Source organism: Rhopalosiphum maidis, chromosome 2 (genome assembly GCF_003676215.2).
Source record: "Rhopalosiphum maidis isolate BTI-1 chromosome 2, ASM367621v3, whole genome shotgun sequence".
Lineage (NCBI taxonomy): Eukaryota > Metazoa > Arthropoda > Insecta > Hemiptera > Aphididae > Rhopalosiphum > Rhopalosiphum maidis.
This window is the reverse complement of record NC_040878.1, coordinates 81,852,884-81,871,309: the sequence shown is the minus strand read 5'-3', so window position 1 is coordinate 81,871,309 and position 18,426 is coordinate 81,852,884. Positions and strand designations below refer to the sequence as shown.

General features: G+C 23.4%; 1 protein-coding gene across 2 annotated transcripts; it reads right to left on the bottom strand.

Annotated features, from left to right (window-relative positions):
* Nucleotides 1-1,495: 1,495 nt before the first annotated feature.
* LOC113553991 lies at nucleotides 1,496-17,409 on the bottom strand. 2 transcript variants are annotated; one of them, XM_026957609.1, is made up of 19 exons: nucleotides 17,269-17,409; nucleotides 17,042-17,142; nucleotides 16,801-16,964; nucleotides 15,754-15,935; nucleotides 15,444-15,690; nucleotides 14,632-14,760; nucleotides 13,316-13,551; nucleotides 12,430-12,715; nucleotides 8,681-10,064; nucleotides 8,448-8,599; nucleotides 8,195-8,390; nucleotides 6,669-6,873; nucleotides 5,595-5,831; nucleotides 5,069-5,167; nucleotides 4,862-5,001; nucleotides 4,753-4,801; nucleotides 4,476-4,567; nucleotides 2,806-2,942; nucleotides 1,620-1,772 (listed from the first exon to the last, which is right to left on the bottom strand). In XM_026957609.1, exons 2-19 carry the CDS (start codon nucleotides 17,097-17,099, stop codon nucleotides 1,620-1,622), a joined length of 4,146 nt encoding a protein of 1,381 aa, XP_026813410.1. In that variant the 5' UTR covers nucleotides 17,100-17,142; nucleotides 17,269-17,409. The 2 variants fall into 2 exon arrangements, with proteins under 2 accessions (XP_026813411.1, XP_026813410.1); XM_026957610.1 differs by lacking the exon at nucleotides 17,269-17,409 and having other exon boundaries at nucleotides 1,496-1,772; nucleotides 17,042-17,099.
* Nucleotides 17,410-18,426: the final 1,017 nt, after the last annotated feature.

Here is an 18,426-nt window from a genome sequence, read left to right as displayed (position 1 = left end):
AATATTGGATTTTTTTTTTCAATCACTGTATCATTTAATATTGAACTTTGAAAATTTTTATCATCAAATTTAATAGTATATTGTCGTAGAATATATAAATGTATTCTAAGGTACCTATTGTATAATTAATAATTATATATTCAAATAGTTTTAAACTAATACAATATGCTTTATACAAATTTTGGAAAAAAATATCAAATTAATAATAGTTTTATGATTGAGAAATTAGGAAAAAATATATTTTCACATTATTTAATAGTCAATAGTTATCTTATGATAATGTGATATCCAATCTAAAAATAATAAATCAAATTGTTCAAATAACAATAAAGTTAAGAAAATAATTGATGCATTTAATACAAAATTAAATGTACTATAAAATTAACATAATACATTCTATAAAAAACTATTCACAAAACAGATTATACTTTTTAGTTATAAAAGGGGTTTTTAATTCTGGCCCCTGGAGCACAGATCATATTAAGTATGCTTAAGATAAAGAGAGAGAAAAGCTTATTGAAATTCACAAATACAATTCTCACCCAGTCAACTTTATATTATTTTTAATTGAATGTAATGAACCAGTAAACTAATAAGAAATGACAAACCAATGTATGTAAAAAACAATTTGAGTTGATGAATTCAAAGCGATGAAAAATAGAATTAATTTATAATCTTTCTTTTATTATAAATATTATATAATATGACAATAATAGGTATAATATGTACACATATTATGTATTACAATATGCATATTTAATTTTTAATATTAAACCAAACTTCTTTTTTTAAATGTTATGTAATGTATTCTTATTTTTATACATGATTTATACTTATTTTATATGATTTAAAAATATTTTAAATTCTAGTTTATAAATTCAATAAAACATGTTCATACCAACATAAACAACACATTATTATTGTATGTACATTAAACTTGATTCTATGTACTATGTATTTATAAATATTCAGTTTTTTATGTACAATAAGGAAAAGTATTAAAAACAATTTAGGGGCACTCTCTAAGCATTAGGGCATAAATTGTTCCTCTCAACCAGTAATTTAAGTCTGCACACACCTATGATTATGACTAAAAATAAATACATTCAATTACATTTAAATAATTAACATTATAAAGTTAGTAAGATTATTCATATTATTAGTCCTATTTTAATTTTCAAGTATACCATTAATATAAAAATATATAATAATTATAATATATATATTATCTAATGAATAAAAACATATCATAAACAATAAAATATTTAATGAAAATCAACAGTCAGAACCACTATAAAATATTATATTTCAACAGTAAATAAAAGTTCACAAAAATAAATAGATCACAACAATTATTAAACTAATATAATACTTTAATAAAAACACACATTTTTCAAGTTATTATATTTAGTTAGGATTTTTGTGTGATGTATGAAAAAATATCATATTAAGAGTAATTTTCGTTATATAAATTAAACAAATTCTGTTACACATATTATGTATGATATACACATTTGACTTTAAACAATTTTTCTAGGTATAAATTTAAGGACACAAATTAATAAATTAACCTAATGAATAAAATACAAAATAATAGTATTTATTAATCTATACATTTATCACCTGTAACTATTGCTGTTTCCAGGTTCATTTTCAATATTATTATTCGAACGATCTCGTCTTCTTGAATGAACATCAGTTAATGAATAAGTTTCTGGTTCAAAAACAGGCGGATATTCTAATGATTCGGTGTCACTGATTTGATCCAAAGGCTATACATTTTTTACAGAAGATATTACTATTTAGTTTAATTAAATGTACGTACAGTGACAATGCTATATATTAGGTGTATTTTTCAAATATATACAGGGTGATTCTTATTATGAACCACTCCTTATTTCAAAAAGTATTCATGTTTTTGAAAATATTTTTTACATAGTTTCAAGTTGTTAAAAATACATTTTTATTAAACAATTATATTTTTAAATATTTTTTTTTAAGTTTTTTACTTTTTCGAATGACAACATATAGTTTTAATATCATATTCCAAAGCAGAATAATTTTCTCAGTATTTTGGTACATAAAAATCGAATTTAGGGCGAGTAGTTTAGGAATTATACGTATTTAAAGTTTAGACAAGCAGGGCAGTGGACAAACATTTTGCAGGGTAACTCCGTACCACTCCACTCCGCACATCTAAATTTTGAATACGTATAACTCATAAACTACTCGCCCTAAATTCTATTTTTATGTACCAAAATACTGAAAAAATTGTTCTGCTTTGGAATATGATATTAAAACTATGTTGTCATTCAAAACAGTAAAAAACTTAAAAAAAATATATAAAAATTTTGTTTTTTTATCAACTTGAAACTATGGAAAAAAATGTTTTCAAAAACATTAATAATGAGTGTTTTATGATAAAAGAATCACTCTGTATTAAGCCAATTCAGAAATAAATATTTCAAAAATGAATTACTTATAAATATAAATATATATATTATTTAACTGATATTTATTTGTTGTCTAAAAATTAGAATTTTTTTAAATAATTCAGGCTTAGTTTTTGCTAAGCCAATTAATTTACTACTTCAAGATTATGATTGTTCATTGAATTTTTTTAAAATTTTTATTTCATCAAGGTGTTATAACTTGTAAGTTGTAAGTAGATATTTGAAATATATAACAATGACACTGCATTAATTTATTATCAATAATTAAAGTTTATTATACATTTATAATTAAATAAAAACAAGAATATTATTATTTTTAATAAAAATTATAAAATTTAAATAAAATACTAACATATCGATTGGAATATAATTGATGTTCATGTGATTCAGATAATTGAGGCATATATGGACCATCACGAGGATGTGGAAATGTTTTAGAATTTCTATTTCCATTAAAATCACTAGATTGAGTTGAACTCTCAGTTAACCCTGGAAATATAATACAATATTATTTATTAATTTATTAATACGTCTACACTTAAATATTGATAACTTATTTTAAAAACTTCTATCCTAATAACTATATTATATACAATAAATATGTGTTATTATAGTATATTATAATTATTATATACATTTAAAGTGTATGTTTTTACTCTAGATAATGAGGAAAACAAAAAAGTTTTAGTTTCACAATGGTCTTTAATTTATTTTATATCGTTTTTACGAAAGCCTGTGGATAAAAGAATCACTCTATTGTTTTAAAGTGGTATTAATTATAGATCATAAATTTAATTAAGTTGGTATTTACTTTTTTTCATTTTTGATCTAATTACCCTCAGCACAGGGAATAATTACAGACTTTAAGAATTGATCAAATGGTGAATTAAAATAACTATAGTTACATATTTAGTAGATCTACACAGCTATTAATACAACAATTTGCAATTTAATACTACAATATAGACATAAGACGTAACACAATGACACACTTGTATTAAAACTTTAAATAAAAATTATAATTTTATTAAATACGTAATATTCTTTACATAAATATTACATATATTATATTATTAGTTTATAATTATTATATAAATATATATTTTTACTATATAATATCAATATTTAAATAACTCGTAGGCGCATAGGAGGCGCTTAGGGTGTATAAGCACGCTCAATTTTAAAAACTAGTACCCTCAAATATTTTTTTATAATTTCATATTCAGCAATAAATGTCTATAAAATGAAGCAACCTGAATTTTTTTTCATAGAAATTGCGCGTATGCTCAATAAATATGGTAAAACAGTAAAAATAGTTCATATTATAAATAGATAATAATATCTTAAAACAAATAGAAAAATATCATTGCATATAGCAAAATGCATAATATACTTAAAAGTTTTTAAAAATAATTTTGTTTTTAAATTTAAAAAAAATAATAATTAATATTGTTATTTATTGATTAAATAAGTAAGTAATTTCATCAAAATTTAACTTAAATTATCTATTTAAAATAGTTGAATAATATTATAGATATTTATTGAAAAAAAATGAAAATTTTATCACACCTTCAAATAGCTCAAATTTTTTTTACTGAATAGAAAATTATAATGAAATTATTTAATGAAAATAATTTCAAGTATCTACGGTTATTTATTTTCAAGATACATCAAATGACAAAATTAATTTTGCCAAAAATTGGATATGAGTATTTTTTTTTCTAATTAATATAAAAGTACTGGGAATTTTTCACTTTTTATTTCCCAAAATGTTCATTTAAATCCAATTTGCTACTCAAAATTACCATTAACATTGAAAATTGATGCATTTAATTGAGTAATTATCATCTACACACACAAAAATAAAGAATCACATAGTAAAATCAATACATTAATTGCTCTACTAAGAATCTAAAATAATTTAGTAATAATATTATTTTGTCATAAATTCAAATATATTAACAGTGGTTAAAGGTAAATTTTAAATAAACAAAATATTATCATGGTAAACAATTAACTTACAAGGTGGTAATACACTTAAATTGTAATTGTGTTCAACATTAGTCAATGCAGTGATTGGTTGCCTTGATCGAGGTTCACTTTCAGCAGCAATTCTAAAAAGCAAGTATAAATGCAGTACTATAATCTATAGGTAAATACTAATAAATTATATTTTTTTATTAATTGCTAGAAAAAAAAAGAAGAAAAATAAGTTAATAATGATTACCGTATAATAAAGAAAAAGAGAATATAAAAATAATCTTTATCTAAATGTATATCTAATTTATAAGAGACATACCGGAAACTGGCTTGATCCAAAAGTTGTTGACTTTGATCATCTCTGGTTCCTGTCAAATAATTAGTTAAAATTTGTTCAATATTTATAATAATAATATTATTATTGTAACCTGGTGGCGGTGGTGGTGGTGGAGCTATGTACTGAGGTACACGCATTCCCATATGTAAGTGTTGTATACGCCTTTCATCTTGCCGAGACTGTATAAATGATTCTAATGTTATTTCAGAACTGTTTGTAGGATCTGCTCTTCTAAAGATTTTGAAATTTGGATTTATTAAGTTACAATTTTTTTTTAAAAATAATTTAACTATGGTACCTTTGGTTAGTATCAGGTTTTGTTATCGAAGCTAATCGATAATCAACCATATCTGCTGGACGATTATGGTTAATTTGAGATATAGGATATATATCAGAGCTAAAATAAAATATTTTTTTTAATGTATTTATACAAAAAAACAATTATACATCCGTTTGTTTTATTTTTTCAAAACAATAAAAACAATTTTTCAATAAATAAAATTATTTAGAAAACGATAATTAATTGTAAAATAATAATAATAAAAAAAAATACTTTCTCTTTGATCATAGAATTCTTATAATTTGATAAACCATTATAATTATTTTAAACTTTTTATGTTGTTTTATACTTGAGAAATTAAAATTATTATTTATGGAGTTAAAATATATGCTATCGTGTTTAGTAATTATACCTTAAATTATTTTACTTATTGGCTATTGATAAATAATAGGTATTATATCAGCTAAAGAAAACATTAGAACATATTATTATATTATTTTGAAGAAAAAGATAAATATTGTTTTATTTTTAATAATAAATTTACTTTTGGTGATAAGAACTAGGGAGTACAGATGTATCTGTTGTACACTTAGGAACTGTCGGAGGTACTCTTCGATAACTACGATATTGAGATGTTGGAACTGGTTCATTTGAGTCTCGCCCAATCATACCCATTCCTAAAAATTTCCAATGCTTTCTGTCCAAACTGCTACCTTTAGCTTGATCTTCTTTTGTCAAATTCTTTTTTTGTTGTTTTTTTAATGAATGAAAGCTTTTATCGCTAAAGAAAAATATATTAATTATTAATATTTTAGTATACTATGCTTATACTAAACTTAATATTTTTGAAAGAAAGGTGTTAAGGAAAATCTATGGTCCCGTATATAACCATGATACCTAAGTGTGGGAGAGAAGGTCAAACAAACAGGTACAACAATTATATGGAAAAGGAAATATAGTACAATTTGTAAAAGGCACAAGACTGGAATGGGCTGGTCACGTTTGGAGAGCGGACAACAGTATTAAAAAGACAGTACTTGTAAACAACTTGAACAGAGAAAGACCTCGCGGCAGACCGAAGCAGCGTTGGTTGGATGTAGTCAAAAGAGATATTCAGGAGTTAAGACCAGAGTGGCATAGAAATCTAATGTGCATGCATATAATAGAGAAGAGTGGAAGAATTTTGTATTGGTAGCAAAGGGCCTAAATGGTCTATAATGCTAAAAAAAAAAAAATTATACTATGCTTAAAATTAAATATTTATATTAGATGAGTTTTAAATTTTATTTTTTAGTTACAGCTAGCAGTAAATATTTCTATATTTTTAACCCAATGTTTCAGTTTTACAAAAGAGTTAAAAAAACTAAAATGTTAGCTTAAAATAATAGAAAGCGTAATAATAAATATAATTAATGAAGTTTCTAATTAATAATAATTAAGTTTAAACAGCTTAAACATTACAATCTGGAATATAATGTTAAATTAAGACAAAAAATAAATAATTAGAAATTAAATAAATTATAATTATACATAATGTTGAAATAAACTGTTAATTTGAATACATATAAGCAACATTTAAGATTAAAGAAATAATAAAATATGTAATAGTAATTCTTACGTTTTGTTTTTATTAGAACTTGTATTATGATTCGAATGTGACCCCATGTGACTTGAAAGAAATGTAGAAATATTCTTAAAAGCTGAACTTGTAAAAGAAGAATCATGTGATGTTCCTGGTTTTGATGAAAATGTATCTACCAATTCATGGTTTTCATTTAAGTTATCATCTTCTTCACCATCAGTCTCGCTAACAGCCACAATATCTAAAAATTATGGACAATTAAATGTTAAATATGTTATTATTTTTTAGGATTATGAGCAATGTTAAATTACAATTTCAGCCATATTTTCCACATATTCTTCCAAAAAAAAAGCATAAAAGACATACATTTTGCTAAACATTTACTAAAAATTACATTTTTATGAAAATTGTATTAGAAATATTAAAGCGATTCTCTCCTATAATATAACAAACTGAGCCTGTATTTAAATAGTACAGTAATTAATTAGTAACTCTTGCTATAAAATTATATATAGTGGCAAAAATTGAAATAGAATATTTTTTTCTTTACTATATTCAAGTTAAGAACTATACTTGGTAACAATGAATCTTTTTCAAGCAGTAGTCAGGCAATACTAGTTTGTCACCCCCATCTGTACGGCTGTTGTCAGCTGCCGAATACAGTTCTTAAATTTATCAGAATATAGAATTGTTATTTCTATCTTTTAATTTTTTTTCAGTAATCAAGTAATAATTATTTTAAATTTGTTAATTAAATTTAATTGATAAATACTAATTATATTTAAAAATACTTTAGAAATTACATATAACAAACATATATGAAACAAATTAAAAAATGTCTTAAAAAAGTTTAAAAATATTATCATAAATAATATTATATAATTGAAGGTATTATAAAACATTGCCTAATAATAATTTTTGTCTTAATAATTGGTGGAAAACACTAATATGACTAACTCCTTTTAGGAATTGTACTACTTCAATATTAATAACTAACTATATCAAATTTTTAAATTTAAACAGAACAATATAAAAATAACTATACTTATTTATTTTTATTTTAAGTACATAAATTATTTAAATAAACAGCTGTTAACACAGCAATATTTTATAAAAATCAAATTATTAAAACAAAACTTGTTGATACCCAGATATAATAATCTATATAATTATAAATTTTCCAACTATATTTTATTTCTTTATTTCTTTATTAACAACCTTAGAGCCCAATAGAACAATACAACATTAAAGTAAGCAAATAATAAATTGGATCAAATAAACAATTTATTTCCACCATAATTGGTGTTGTCAAATGAAACAACAAAGGAAGGATTAGACCTATTTGAGTGAGAAAAAACTTTAAAGTGTATCAGAGAAAAAGAGAGGGAGCATCCACATATCCATTAATCAGCCTGCGCAGTTTTAAATAGATTTATGGGAAGTAAAAGGTGTCATTAGTGTATTACTAAAAAAGAAAATGTTTCATTTTAAGTAAGAACCTATACTTTTAGCTAATTGTTTAAGATTAATAATACCATTTAAAAGAATTTAATTGGATTTACTTGAATTATGTCCATCAGCGATAGTAGCAGTTGAAAACCAATCCAACCACATGGATAAATCATCTGGTGTTTCAGCTGCAAAATAGAACATGGTTCCCATATGGTATACTTTAAAGGCATTAGTTCTTGACTTAACTTCATCAGCAACAGATACCGTAAAACCAGATAATATGATCATGAGTCGGGATTTAGATGACTAAAAAGTATATCATAATTAATTTAAATAAATAGTATAATAATAAATTTGTTATACTTCTTTATTATTAAACCCATAAAAAGTAGTTCCTTTAATAATGAACCATCCTTTAATCCATTGCATTCTAGGAGATATTTTTTTAGATCTTTGATAGAGCCATCCTTGATATTCACACGTACCTAATTCTTTAGCACTTATATTTCGACGTTCTAAAAAAAGAAAAGCAAACAATGTATTTATAATGTAATAAATTATTTCTATAATTTGAATGTATAGAAAATTAAAATTACTAGCTATTAACGGATTTCGTTGAAATAATTGTTTTTGTCCTTTATTTTCTTTTTTGCCAATAGTTTTAGCACCAAGCATAGCTCTATAGCTGGTTCTTTTAGGCAGTTCAGCAGGCTTGGATGGTCTAGGAGGTGGTACTGGTGGCTGAGATTTTTTTATTTCAGTTTTTTGTCTGGGAAATGTAGCTGGAGTATTTAATACAGCTTGATGAAGTATGATGGCTGTTCGTTCAGATGGTAAAGATATATTATCTTTGGTATCCACCCGAAATATATTATCATCACTACCGCTAAGATCAGTTAATGACAGTGGTGGGCAAGCATCAGATAAATCAGAAAATGAGTTTTTTTCATAATCTGATTGATCTTGATGTTTACTGTTTAAGAAAGATTTATTTTTACAATGATTCATAGAATATTTGGAACAATCCATTGATTCTGGAACTCTATCTTGAGATGAATGTGTTGTTATGTTATCATAATCTAAGAAATTTTCATTTTGATTTTCTAAATAACTGTTTGTTATACTTTCTAAGTGTTCTTCTTGTTTTGAATCAAATAAAAATCCACAGCCAGATTCTGATACTCTATTACTAAATTGTTCTATACTTTTACTATTTTCAAGTTCAAATCCTTTATTATCAGTTATATCAGTTTCTTTTAATTTTGAAAAATTTGCATCTTCAATTCTAGGTGGTGGTGGTTTTGGAAAATATAAAATTGGTTTTACTGATTTGTTTATACAACTATTTTCAACTGATTCTGTCATAGTTGCTAGAGAAACATTGTCATCAGTTCGAGGAGGGGGTGGTTTAGGGAAAACTAAAATAGGTTTATCAGGTCTTTTGAATTTTTCTTCATTATAAATACTATTATTAGTGACTTCATGAGTCTCATAATTTTTTACATCTTCAATTGACATTCTCAAATCAGAATCAAAATATTCAAAATCGTTAGGCAGATTACATTCTGTAGAAAAGTCATAAGATGGAGTACTATAACTTTTGTCTAGTTTACCACGAACTTTAGTAAATACTGGATTATCAATTGGTTTAGCAACTTTAGAAACAAAGGGTTTTGGCATTATTTTAGGTTTTTTGTTAATAATATGTTCTGGGCTATTATTAATTTTCAATTGATTAATTCGCTCTTTGACAGAAATTAAATTACAGCTAGTTAAACCATCATCTTTAATAGATGTATCAAGGAGTTTCTTATCAGAAAACTTTTGACTTTCAATTTTCTCTTCATTTGGTGGTAATGATGTCCAATGAACTTTTGTTGGTTTAGAACGTTTGCTAAGTTGCATCTCACTATTAGATTTTTCACTATTATTTTTATTATTATTATGTGCTTCATTAACTTGTTTCAATTCGTTCCAAAACTGAAAATAATATTTCAAAGATATTAATATTTAAAGTAAGTACTTTTATATAAGTATAAAAAATTATTTTAAATAGGGAAAAATTCAATCCATGCAAATAAAAAGGTGGAATACGATTGAGACTTGTTAATACAATTTATTCATTAATAATTATATGTTCCATATAAATCTAAAATTTAAATTAAATTTAATAAATACAATTTAACAATTAAACTGCTTAATTATAAATTTTGTAGTCATTTACAACTATCAATTGTAATTAGAAACACAAAATAATATTCATCAGTCCATCAATCACTGGACATCAATTACATCAATAACATTTATCAAAATAGTAGAAAATGATTAAAATTGTTTACTTTTTGTTTTGATCTAAATTAAATAAAATCATGAAATTCACTCAATCGTATGTATACACCATAACAATAATATTTATAGTATTTCCATTTGATTAAAAGTTGAAAGTATTTTGTTAAGGGTCTTCCTAGCTTTAAAATTGTAACCATTGATTGCATAGATATTAGTTACACATAACTTTTATATAATTAACCAATACTATATTAGTGAATAAAATATTAATTAATTAACATAAATATGTATAAATTTATAAGATTTGAACATTCAATAAAAATAATTTTCGACAAATAACAACTTACAAACATAGTATCTGTATAAACATTTATAAATAAATGAAATTGTTCACAAACACTTGAACCATGTCTTTAATATTAAACCTGGATACAAAATTATTTAGCAGGGTAATTATTAATTTTATAAGAGATAATTTAAAAATTAGTTAGTAATGACTTTTTAAAAAATTAACTATAAACAATTTAACATTAACCTATTTCTTAAATTTATAATAAAATTTAAATGCACAAAATAAATACATAATTTTAGTTGATTTAATAGTTTATGGAAGACCCTTAAAAACATTCTACTGAACTCTCTCACACATATACACACACAGACACAACTCACACTAAGAAGAATATTATCCTACAAATAGTCAAATAGTGTTTATAATTTAGATTTAATAACAATAATACATAAATTATAGAAAATTAAAAGACAGAATATTAAATTATAAAATAGAAAAACAAATGTTAACCCAAAGTGTTTAAAATAATATTAACTAAGCTCAATTTATTAAATTAATAATATAATTTATTTAATTATTTTACCATACAAATCCTTGAAGATTTAAGTTTAAATATATTTTATATATTTAAGTACATTAATGTATTATGTTATTAAGGCTTCATATAAATTACTTTTTATTTTGGCAGAGCAAGTGTTTAATGAGAAGAAAATAATAAAGAATTTAGGTTTCAAACAAAAATGTAAGATAATCTACATAATTATATATATATTCTATAAACACAAAATAATTAATAATTATATTTTATAATAAACCTAGTTTATTAAATTAATTTTTAAAAAAGGTTAATTTTAACCATTCACAATTATTTACTACTGATAAATAATAAATTATAATGTAATATTTTAATAGACCTAGTATTTCTTTTGGATCAACTAAAATATATTTAACCGACATTGCATATTAGATAAAGTTTCATAAGAATATATAGGAACCATTAAAATACATTTCATCACACTCTGCCAAAAACTTAAAATATTTTAAATATTATAAATAATTTAATAAACTGATTCTTAGTCATATTGATGCAACTTACACAAAAAAAAAAAAATTAAACATATTTTTCAATATAATAAATCAATAAGAAACTTTTATAAAATAAAAACATACAAGTAATAACCAATATAGAAAGATGTAGAAGGCTGTTGTTACCTGTAAGTATTTACTTATTCATATATCACTTGTTACTCGTTCTTAAATGTACATTAATAATCCAATACTTTAGATTAATGTATTAGGCCTTTTTGAATGTTCACCAGAATAATTAACTCACATTGAACTTTGGAGAAAAACTTTGACATTAATGTAAGAAATAAATAACTTAATAAGTATATATAATATTTTTTTGTTTCTATTAAAAAATGTATTTTGAAATTTTAACAAATAAAATTGTTATTTTTATATAAATATTAGAATAAGAATGTTAGAATGAATTGAGCTGGCATGACAAATTGACTAACCTTTCATAGAGGTTTATTTAGGCACGTCTAGTGTTACCTGTTCAAAAAAATAACAAACTATAAAGTGCATTTAATACGCACATCAGTCGCGTTGAGGAAAAGTCATTTTTAAAATTGTTTGAAATTTTATAATAGTCAAATATGATTATTTATTAGGTATTTTTTATTATTGTTGTAGCTATTATATAATTATTTTTTGTTTTGTTTTTTTTTAATACTGAAAATTATATTCTTCAACAAATACCTGATCAAAATTGAATGGTGCATGTTTTCCAATAGGACTGGCTCCACTTATTGTTGCCCTTCTTTGAACAGGGATATGTGGCTTTGGAAGATATAATCTAACAGAAGTAGGTGAGGAGCAGTTGGCACTTTCAAGTTCACTTTCATCACCACTACTGCTATTACTGTGTGAAAAAATTTCAGGAGAAATTGAACGCCCACCTAAATGTATAACTGGTGGAGGACTCAACAAATGATCACTTAAGAGTTGACTTTCTTGAATCTTTGGTACCTTCTTCTTGTCTTGTCTAAAAATATTTTAATTATTAAACAAAATCTACCAAAAAGAAATATATTTTAAAATATACACATTTAAAAATTTTCAATTAATTACAAATAATTAATTGTATGTGTTAAATTTAAATTTTCATTAGAACAATTTTTTTCAACTTTTGATTTAATAACTGATGTTACCTAAATACTTTGTATTATTTTATTTTATTGTATTACAAATATGAAACAAAAACAAGAAACAGTTTGCTAACAAAATAAAATTTGTACTAGACATCACGAATATTGTTTTATAATAAAAATTATAGGAAAACATAAATTAGAATAAGAACAGTACAAAATAATGGTATCGCAATTGAATGGTATTATACAGAAATATTGAATGGGTCCAGTTAGGAAATACACTAATACATATTAATTAAAAATATTAACAGCCATTAATATAGTAAATAAATGAGACATATCATTCAATAAATGTAATATAAAAATAATATTTTTCTAATATATTTAAAGAATTTGTTGAACACAATGGTATTTTAAAAATTATAATTTAAGATTTAATTCGTACTGATAACTATTTTAAAATTTAACTGAGTTGATAAATATGATGAACTTACTTGTTTACAGGAAAACTGAAATTAGGAATTGTCAATAGGTCACTTGGCCTTGGTGGAGTAAGTTGATCAAAGTATCTTTGTGGATAATTAAATAGTTTTTTACTGGGTAGACGATATGGTTTCATATAAATTTGTCCAAATACTTTACTATGACGTGGCCGTTTTTTAAGTGTCAAAAAGATATCAGTTGAAGCTTCTTCTAACAGAGCCATTACTTGTCTAGCTTGCCAACCAACCTGAAATTTAGAAACAGTTGTATACATTGAAATGTTAAATGCTTAAAACATTTAATTTTAAATAGTTTATATAAGAAGTAGTAATATAGTAAATAGTAAAATAAATAATAACATAAAATGAGTTAAAAATTGTATAACAAACATATTATGTGATGGAATTGTATCTATTATCAAATGCATCACATAATAAGAAAAAAATGTTTAAAATAAAAAGATTTTGACATCTTTTTTATACTATTTTTCTACCAAATTTGTTATTAATTAGTATTTAAATATTGAGAAATGATAGATTATGCCCTGTTATGATAATATAATTTATGTATTATTTTAACATAGTAAATAATATTGATTTTTAATTTAATCTGATAAAAATCATTATCTTATACTTAATAATACATAAATTACATAACCTTATATCATATAATAGTCAATTAGAACAAGTTATTGATTTTAAATAGAATTAAATCAATATTATAAATATGATTGAAAAAGAATTGCTGAATTTTAAATTTAATAAAAAAATTACCTATTAAGATATTAATATTTTTTTACCTACATCATAATAATTTATTATTAAGAGGATGCTACACCCACATATTTTGTCACGTCTTACATACATACACCACAGCAAATTTGCATTCAGTATAAAACATTATGTATTAATAGCTTTTTAAGAATTAATATAAAAGGTGTCACAATAAAATTAAAGGTTTGAAAATTATCAGTGTTGTAGTGTTGAATTTTTCAATATTTTAATTTTTTAGCTAGATATAAGCATTTTCAATTTGTAATATTTTGAATACTCATGTCTTGTTTGAAAATTAAAATATCAAAAAATATTAATGCTATACACTAATAAATGTTCTAATCTTAAATGTTGATGATAGATAAGTTCTTTCTAATATTAAATGTAACAACACATAATATTATATTCTACTGAATGAAAATTTGCTGTTGTATGCATGTAAGATGAAGACAACACATGGGGGTGCTCACGTTTTCCTTAAGAGGTATTAGCAAAATTTTTAAACAAAAATTCAACAAATTTTTAATATTATTGTATTTTTAATCATTTCTTACCACAGTTTGATAATTTACTTGTACTATTTCATCACCAGCCTCAATTTTACCACATTGATGTGCCACACTATTACATTTCACTTCTCCAACTTGATGAACTCCGTGAAATGATGGTACAATATAAAATCCCTGAAAATATTTTACTTTAATAATATTTAGCACAATATGATAAAATATGAATAAAAATTATTAAATATTAAGTAATATAGAAATTTTACAAGAAATAATAAATAAATAAGGACAATAAACATTAGTAGCATAAAACTTCAATTTATACATAAGGTATATTTGATATTTTGAAAGATAATATCAACTGGTCAAGGTAAAAGGGTCTAAGAAACAGATTTACTACTTTTAAAATTTCCATATATTCTTTATATTCTTAGCTTTAGGTCTTTTGTTTTTATTTAAACTTTAAGAAAAGATTATTAAATATTTTCATTTAATACATTAAAAAAAAGCTACTTGGCCACTACTTTATAACATTTTTGTTAATACATATAAACATAAACTAAAAATGAAATATCTCATTAATAAATGATCATATAGTTTGGCTGTTGTTTTCTCTTGATATATACCTATGTATATACTATTTTACACTATTTCACCAAGTTCATTTTTCCATTTACCGGTTGATATGTACAATTATTGATCAAATAAAATAATTAAAAATTAAATAAGCAGTAATGTTACCTTATTTTGACATAAGTGCTATTATTATTTTAAGTTATAATTTATTATTTTCATTTAGAGAGAAAAAGACTGGCTAAAACCCTAAAAATTAATAATAATAAAGTTTTTATATATATTACCAGAGATTCTCCAGATCTTTTTTTAAGTGTAGCAACATCCAAAGAAGCCGGTTGTAAAATTAGAGAATCTTGACTTTCTTGAATAACATGATCAGCATGTTGAGCTAATTGTTTGGCAATCTCAAAAATATTTTCAACAGGATTCTCAGCAAAACGATCACGCTGACCACTAGTTACTATTTCAAGAGCCAACTTAAGTAAGTTATTTTTCATACTTATATAATGTGGTTGGCCACAAAATGGAGGTCTAAAAATTAAAATAATGTGTTAACTATTTTCATCACAGTAATAATAATATATTAAATCAAACCTGTTTAACCAATTAACTAATGGTTTTAGAGCAGCTACTGTGTTAGCAACATCTGTAAGAATTTTAGTTGGAACTTGAGTAGAATTTAAATAATTTTGTTTTATGTCTTTGTATAAGCTATGAGCGCTGCAAGACAATCTTAATGCTAGTAATTGTACATTTTCTTTATCCAGTTCATAATGCTAAAAATCATTAAAACAAAAGATAAATTAAAGATCCAAGTTGTAAAGAATCTGGGTATATTTACAAAGAATAGGAATGGCTAAGAAATCTGAAGGTAGTACTACAATGTAATGTTTGCAATATGTTTCTATACAATAATGCTTTTCTGAATTTTAATAATATTGTATTTATAAAACTATTATGTTATTGTCACTTTAATTTTAGTTTACCATGAATATAATACATAAATATTATATTATATCCATTACCAATTTTCTGACCTAGAAAAATTTATCAACATTTTCCCACAAACTATAGATCATTTTAAGTAATATATAGTCAGGTTACTACCATTACTTCTAATTGGTAGTTAACTATCAAAATTTTAGATCAATACAAATCACAATCATAAGCAAATATATTTTAATGGTGCCCTATATATTTTTATTATACCTACTATTTAATTTTGGAAACACCTGTATATGTATAACTTTGTTTGTTCTCTTATTTTATTTCTCAAATATTTTCAATATTTTACACATATTTATTATTATTACTAACCTCTCATCACCTTAAATAAAACTAAGGATGTCTGGATGTCCCCCTGTAAAGAATTGTGTTATTGAAGTATAATAAAAATAAATATATATATTCATATATAATTTCTTTACCTAATTTTATTTTGATATAATATATTAGATCAAAATCATCATTTTAAGTTAAACTAAAATGATACACTTAAAGATTTTAAGTTATTAATTGTTGGTATCAACTTAAATAAGTGACAATAAAAATGGGTAGGGATTATAAAAACAGTACAAATAATGTGATTAGCAATTTAGATTGAATGTTGCAATTAGCTTTAGTATATCTGCTAAAACTTACAAAATTTCTTAGAAGATCTACTGCTTCTAGTATTAACTCTTGATGTCCAATTTTTTGCACACCAATTTTATCCAAATCATTAGGTTGCATATCTAATAACTTTTGTCCATTTACATCTGTATCAATGAAGTACTTGATATATGGTATAATAACACTATCTAAACCTATTAAGTAACATATTTAACATTTGTAAATTTGTTTTGATTATTTATTTAAGTAATTAGTTAAAGTTTTAATTTACCTTTAAGCCAATCAGCTACTTGGTCAGATTTCCAATCAGCAACATTCACATAAGCCATTATTTACAATTTTAAATTAGTTCATTGATTATAGTCTATATTTCTAAATGCAATAAAACCAATATTAATTACAATAATTTTGGTTGAAATCTTAAATGTAAAGAAACATGACATGTAAAATGTTCTTCTTTAAAATGAAATAGATGAGCAATTAATGCATATTACTTACTAAAGTAATTGACAGTATATAATTGATATCTGATGATCATTGAGTAATTATGACCATAAATAAATTAAATAACAACAATTCACAAGAAACAAATAATAAATTGATACTCTAAGAAACAAAACTAACAACTTAAAGTTTTACTTATTTTATGACGTATTCTTACAATCTCGCTTATCATGGTTTCAAGCAAGGACAAATACCAAGAGCCTTATCTGATTGGTGTAAATTCGTTCCATATCAACCAAACATTGACAACAACAATTTTTACCAAATTTGGCAACATCCTTGACCCCAAATGACAAGTGTTAAGAAAGACAAACAAAACAAATAATAAAAATTAAAATACTGGAATATGAATAATTGATCTCACAAATTAAAACTATTGGATAATTAATAATTTATTTATTAGTAACTGCATATTTCGAATCAAAAATAAATCGATTAATCATTTTTATTATAAATATTATAATAGGTACTTTGTTTTTAAAAAATTAATCGTTATCGCTGAAACCTAAATTTGAAATTGTAGATAATACAAAGATCATCGCTAGTCGCTACTTATATCTTCTATTACTACTTATTTTAGAGTTGTAAGTTATTAGGCTATTACTTTAGGGCTTAGGGCTTAGTAACGTGCCCTAGAATACACCTAATTCTATTATTTTTATAATAATAAATATAATGGCTTGAATATTATTATTATTATTACTTATGTAGTTATTTTTTATAATTACATTTTAGAAAAATGTTTATATATTATAACTTATAACCACTATTCACTAATTTACCTATATCAAAATATATTTATGTATTTACTATTTAGGCGTTTGCGTTTACTTTCAACATAGGTATTAAAAATAATCACCAGAAAATAATAGAATTTAATATTTAAGACAGGTTAGAACATACCAACTACGAACTACCCATTAATTAATGTGTAACGGTTAGTTAACTAAATTATACCTACTTATAACGTTATAACCGGGAGCTGGGGCTGTCTTAAATGTTGATCTTGGACCCATCTATGCTTAGAATTTAAGCAAATTAGGTACTTATGCTATATATGCCTATATCATATTAGGTACTTATATGGTTATATCGTTTATAATTTAAGTTATAAGTAGACATAAATAATAAAGATACTAACAGACATAATAA